We start from the raw sequence: 6,373 nt of genomic DNA on the forward strand, positions 1-6,373 counted from the left end.
CGTGGCTTACCTGGTTCTTTCCAGATCTCGAATCTTGTTCACCAGAACTTTCTTCCAGAAAGCACTTCTGCACCTCCTCCATGCACTGGAAAAAGGCCATCTTCTCCAGCTGGTCACTGCGGTAACACGCGTTGATTCCCTCCAGCCTCTTCACTGTTAGCATCTTGGTGGTGAGTCCAAGGAAGTTCGTGTCTGGAGCGTGGTCTCTGCCCCCTCGGTCTCTGATTTGTGAATGAGGACACAGTCATCACGACTCTTCTCTCCACTGCAAGGGGGAGAGACAGAGCTCCCATCACCCAGACACACGTTTGACTCTTTGGGAAAATGTACAGCGGGAAGCTTGAGGTTGCTTCTACCTTAACTAGAGAAAGGGCCCCAAATGAGGAAGAGAAATGCAAATATTAACTTGAGTTTCACACGTTGGAACTTTGAAAGGAAAAAGCTTTCTCTCCCTTCTTTTTCCTACAAAAGCAAATACTGAGAAGCAACTTGAGCGTCACGGGGCGGCTGATGGCCCCCTCACTGCCTCAGAGAAGATCTAGGCTAAGCGTCCGGTTTAAGGAGACAGTCTCTTCGGGTTTAACTGGCTTGCTGGCCTTGCCCCTCTGGCCCTGGACAAGGACATGGGAAGGGCATGCTGCGTGAGGAATGGGCCCCCTGGCCTCCCCTGGGGATTCTGCCCCCTCGGGGGAGTGGTCTCACCAAATGCGCCATTTTCAGAGCCTTTTGCTGCCTACGTCTTAAAATGTTTATTTTAAAAAGAATTTGGCTTCCTAACAGTCCTCTCACATAGGCGAGATTCCCAGACACCCTTCTCTGCGTCATTAGCAGCTGAGCACCGAAGGTTTCACACCCTACATACACTTACACTTCACTGAAGATTTCACACACTAGATACACTTACAAGTGTTACAACTAGTAACACTTACACTATTACTTACAAACGAAGTAATAGGCTCATTACTGCTCCGATACTAAAGCCCCACAAGGGTGTCTGTATCCACGCATCTCCTGACCATTTCGGGGAGCTGATGCAAATTTGTGGCTGGTTCCCTCCAGAGGCCCCCTGTTGGAGATTTTCTGGAAATTGCTTCTTCCTCCTTTTTCTCAATTTGAAATCATCTGTAATTATTCCCACAAAACTTCATCTTTCATTTTCTCAACTCCTTTAGTATAATAAAATGATACTTTGAAATTCTAAATTATTTAAAATCCAATGCTCTACATAATTCTACTCAACCGTAGAAAGACCATAAACTTATCCACACTAAAATGTGAACAGGATCAACCAGAGCTCTGTGAAATATACTACAGACCATCATTAGTGTTCTTACAAGTTGCCCTGAAAAAATCTGTTATTATAATAAGAATTTCACAGCTACGTCTAAGACAAACTATAACTAAAATCTAATACATCATTGTAGAAGGTGCTCAAATTGGCTCAGGAAGCCACATAAAAATTAGCACATTAAAACAAAAGCTTGGGTCCAAGATACAAAAATTTTGCAGAGAACTATTAAACATTAAGTTCTGCCTGGAGTTTGATAAAACTTGCTATGTAAGACAACATAGAAAGAAAGAAAATAGAGTTATTACCATTTATAAGAGGACATGCTGGGGTCCAGACCACTCCAAGCGTCGAGCACAAGTTCCAGCAGATAAAGGCGAGTTTGCAGAGTTCAGAAAGACTACTCAACCCCCTGGTAAAGGTCTTGCCTTGCAATCAGAGTAAGTCTTCTGAAAAGACAAGTGTCCACTCCGGGAGGAAGTAGCCTCTCTCTCGAATGCCACTTTGAGCCCCTGTTTAAACTCAGATGGTCCTTGATCTCATGTTGCTCAGCTGTTGCCTTCTTAGTCAGATGGGGAAGAATATTAATTTTAGACACCAGGCTTTTCAAAGCCGATGGCTCCATTTCAGAGGTCAGGTAAGGAGAGGACGCACCACAACGGTGGATGAAATATCACCTTCACCTTCTTGTCGCGTCACGGTGGCAGCAGCCTCAGGACGACAGAGCTGCGTTTGTCTTTGCCATCTCACGCCCCGCTCTGCCGCCCTTTTTGGTCTTGGCATCTCGAGCACGTTCCCAGATGGAGGGTTCAAGCGTGGGAAGCCCACCTTTTTGGCCCACCTTACACTTTGAACACATCCCACTACAATAGGAGAGAGCTTCTGCCAGCAAAAGCACCCGACAGTTTTAAGCTTCTCAGTGCTTAAGATTATTTGCAACATCTCCAGCTATTTACAGCTCCAGGGAAAGTTCAAAGGCACAGGCGTGCGGGGGAGTTACAAAGAACAGGAGTGAGGTTTCACAAACTCTCCCTGCAAACAACACTCTGCCTCTCCCCGTCTTCAGCCAAGAAAAGGGAATCCAGTGCCAACAAACCACCTGCCTGCTCCCAACAGCAGGGGATTCCTAGACTTACTGAAGTTGCGTAAAACCTCGATTCCCCAAAAAATGAAACTGATACCGGTGATCCTACAATCCTTCCATTTTCGTCTTTCAGAGCCTTTGCCGACCCCCCTCTCTCCACCCCAACCCATCTCTAGTGGCCTCTTGCTTTTCAAAGATTTAAGGTCTTATCTTTAATTCAGATCCGTGTTTTCCATATTAAATAAGAATACATTTTCATTTTGAATAGAATATAAAAATTATATAAAATCTTTTAAAAAGCCAAACTTTGGATATTTCTCTAGGACCAGAGAACTTTGCTCTTCAGGCAGAGTAACTTCACAATATTATGTGTTTGTGAAAGATAGATTACGTGACAGAATGGAAAAGACTGAACTGACTTGAGGTTATCAGTTTCCTCAGAGTAATTAAACTGTGAAGTACAGATAAGGTGACAAATCCCCACACCCAGAGAAAGCCAGGTGAGTGGCCTTCGGCTAATTTGATGGCATTCTCTCCCTGGTGGCTCAGATGGTAAAGAATCTGTCTGCATTGCAGGATACCTAGGTTTGATCCCTGCGTCAGGAAGATCCCCTGGAGGAGGGCATGGCAACCCACTCCAGTGTTCTTGCCCTGGAGATCCCACGGACAGAAGAGCCTGGCAGGCTGCAAAGAGTCGCACATGACTTAGTGACTAAACAACAGCAAAAACAAATACTTTATTCAGGCTTCATGAGTTCCTCCCTGATGTTCCTATTCCACGTTGGAATCTCACCCAGGACTTTATACTCATTTAGATCCACCGGGATTTACGATGGATTGGATGTGAGGAGTGAAAGGAAGCCGGAAGGCAAGGATGACTCTCCACGTTTTTTCCTGAGCATGTGGAGGAGGGAGCTGAGGTTGGTGGTGATGGAGACGTGACTTTGGGGGGAGTCAGGCCCTCCGTGTTTGACAGGCCTGTTAGATATCTGAATTGCATAGGTTGTGAGACAGAAACCTGGACTTCAGGGGAGAGGTCCCGGTCGCAGACATGAAGTTATCACAGGCAGACAGTTTCATGCACAATATGTATTCAATACACATCTGTTGATTGATCACTAGTTCAGTTCAGTTCAGTTGCTCAGTTGTGTCCAGCTCTTTGCGACCCCATGAACCGCAGCACACCAGGCCTCCCTGTCCATCACCAATTCCTGGAGTCTACTCTAACTCATGTCCATTGAGTCAGTGATGCCATCCAACCATCTCATCCTCTGTCGTCCCCTTCTCCTCCTGCCCTCAATCTTTCCCAACATCAGGATCTTTTCAAATGAGTCAGCTCTTCACATCAGGTGACCAAAATACCAGAGTTCACTAGAGAGAAGGTTTTTAACTGTGCCTCACTGTCCTAGTAATGGCACCGCACTCCAGTACTCTTGCCTGGAAAATCCCATGGGCAGAGGAGCCTGGTAGGCTGCAGTCCATGGGGTCTCGAAGAGTCGGACACGACTGAGTGACTTCACTTTCATTTTTCACTTTCATGCATTGGAGAAGGAAATGGCAACCCACTCCAGTGTTCTTGCCTGAAGAATCCCAGGAACAGAGGAGCCTAGTGGGCTGACATCTATGGGGTTGCACAGAGTCGGACATGACTGAAGCGACTTAGCAGCAGCAGCAGCAACTGACCTAAAGGAAAAGTCAACTGAAAGGACTGCTCTCAGGCTGCTTGTCTTCTGAAGTTAAGCAGCAGCAGCGCCGAGCACAAGCAGCCTGGCACGATGCTGACCACCAAGAAAAACAGGCAGAGCAGGCACACCCGCTGGGGCCTCCCCGCCTCACCCCCCCAAAGTCCACGGAGCCGAGCGTCTCTACAGATGGCACGAGTGGAAAACCTCACAGGAGAGGTAGAAACAGCTCCAGACATTTCCCCTGGATTTGCCTCTTATTTTGGAGCCACAAATCTTTTATAGAAATACTAATCTAAGGTAAAGAATCCTCCTGCAACGCGGGAGATCTGGGTTCAATCCCTGGGTCGGGAAGATCCCCTGGAGAAGGAATGGAAACCCACTCCAGTATTCTTGCCTGGAGAATTCCATGGACAGAGGAGCCTGGCGGGCTACAGTCCATGGGGTCACAAAAGAGTCAGACACGACTGAGCGACTAACACTTTCACTTTCTTCAACCTTAGAAAACGTCATTCCACAGAGCCATAGAAATTACGATTGCTTTCAATGGACATTGACCAGCAAGAGAGTGTGCCGTCATGGGAGCGGGCGAGGCAGGCATCGCCAGAGACTCTGTGTGCTGGCTGGTGCAAAGACAGCCTGGGCAGTGCTGGTAGCTCCTGCGCCTGCTCGGCATCCTGAGGCCCCAGAACAGCAAGGCTCTTGCATGTGTACACACAGGAGTGCAGCCATCTTCATAAATATCAAAATGCAAAGAAAGGCCCCCCGCGATCTACACAGCTATTAAACTTTCCTTTCAAAAAGCATCATTGACTATGAGCCAGGAAAGCAAAAATTGATACACTGTACTCACCAAAATTCAAAATTTGCTCCTCAAAAGACACCATTGGAAAATGGAAAAACAAGCTCCAGACTTGGAGAAAATACTGTGAAACCATATATTTGATAAAAGACTCATATCCTGACACAGGCTCTTACAAATCAACAATATGAAGACAACCCAATTCTAAAAATGGACAAGAGATTTGAAGGACATCTTATAAAAGAAAATATATAATAGTTAATACACACACACAAATGCTCAAAAATCTGTCGTTAGAGGGATGCAAATTAAAATCACAAGGAAATAACATTTCATACCCACTAGTAGAGCTATAATAAAAAGACAGATGCAGGAAGACGTTGGTGAGGATGTGGGATAACTGGAGCCCTCAACACCCATGTTGGAGGAAATGTAAAATGATTCAGGTCTTAGGAAGTAGGTTGGCAGTTTGTTAAAGTTATTCTCCATCTGACCTAACAATTCTTCTCCCAGGCATCTACCCAAGAGAAATGAAAACACGTGAACACACAAAGCCTTGCATGCAAATGTTCAGCAGTGTCATTCACAGCAGCCAAAAACTAGAAACAGTCCAGTGTCCAGCAGCGGATTCAGTGAATGGAGAAAAGTACTCCATGTAGCCATTCAAATGCAATACTACTCAACAGTAGAAGTGAATGCAGCACTAACCCTGGCTACACTGTGCTAAGTGAAGAGAGGCAGAAAGACAGACTGAAACTTCCCTTTTGTATGAAATGTCCAGAAAAGGCAAATCTGTAGACACAGGAAGCAGATTCGAGTTGCCTCGGGCTGAGAGTAGGAACAAGGATGAACTGTAAGCAAAATCTACTCAGGTGACGGAAACGTTCAAAAAACATTTTGAACAATTCAGTGTGTTTCCTAACACGTAGTTCAATTGTCCACTGATGATGGGTGAAATGTAGGGTGCGCAAATTATACTTCAAAAAAGTAATTTAGAAAGTAGAAAACCCAATAATATAAATAATGAAAGGGAAACTTGTTAAGAGGAAAAAAAGAGCCACTCAACAGTTGGTGGCCGGCTGTTCCAGGTGACCTAGGCTGGACCCGAGGAGTCATAAATCACACCCTGCGCTTGCCAGGCCATCTCAGGCCAGAGAAAGGAAGAGCGAACAGTGGGTGGGAAAGAGCCAAGATCTCACTCTTCTCTCCTGGAAGGAATGTCGCATGGTGTAGGGTTGCATAATTAGTAGAAAATTAACAGAAATTTAAAGCTAATTTGTATCTCTTACTTTCTACTTGGGGAGAGGAGGCTTTGAGCCGGGAGGACAGTGATGTGATGGAACATTCGGACTTGTTTACAACCCTGCTGATATTAGACCCTTAAAATGTCCAGGTGACAGTGAGTAAGTAGCTAAATTTCATGTAATAAAAAATGAAAATAGGAGGATTGAAAAAAACTAGATAAAAATACATCTAGGGCCCTTTAAAAATTGGTCTCCTCAGAAGTACCAAATAAT

At 45.4% G+C, this 6,373-nt stretch overlaps 1 protein-coding gene across 2 annotated transcripts in view; it reads right to left on the bottom strand.

The window, feature by feature from the left end:
• Window positions 1-2,241, bottom strand: part of MYLK4 (myosin light chain kinase family, member 4) — a 66,999-nt gene extending 64,758 nt beyond the window's left edge. Inside the window, exons 1-2 of one of the 2 annotated variants that reach the window (XM_010853000.1) lie at window positions 1,597-2,241; window positions 11-221 (exon numbers count right to left, since the gene is read on the bottom strand). In XM_010853000.1, coding sequence (XP_010851302.1) covers window positions 11-163 — 153 coding nt within the window. In that variant the 5' untranslated portion in view covers window positions 164-221; window positions 1,597-2,241. Of the gene's footprint in view, window positions 1-10; window positions 266-1,596 lie in introns of both variants that reach the window. The other variant, XM_010853001.1, reaches the window with a different exon arrangement.
• Between the last annotated feature and the right edge of the window lie 4,132 nt (window positions 2,242-6,373).

This window comes from Bison bison, unplaced genomic scaffold, assembly GCF_000754665.1.
Source record: "Bison bison bison isolate TAMUID 2011002044 unplaced genomic scaffold, Bison_UMD1.0 scf7180017864321, whole genome shotgun sequence".
Taxonomy (NCBI): Eukaryota; Metazoa; Chordata; class Mammalia; order Artiodactyla; family Bovidae; genus Bison; species Bison bison.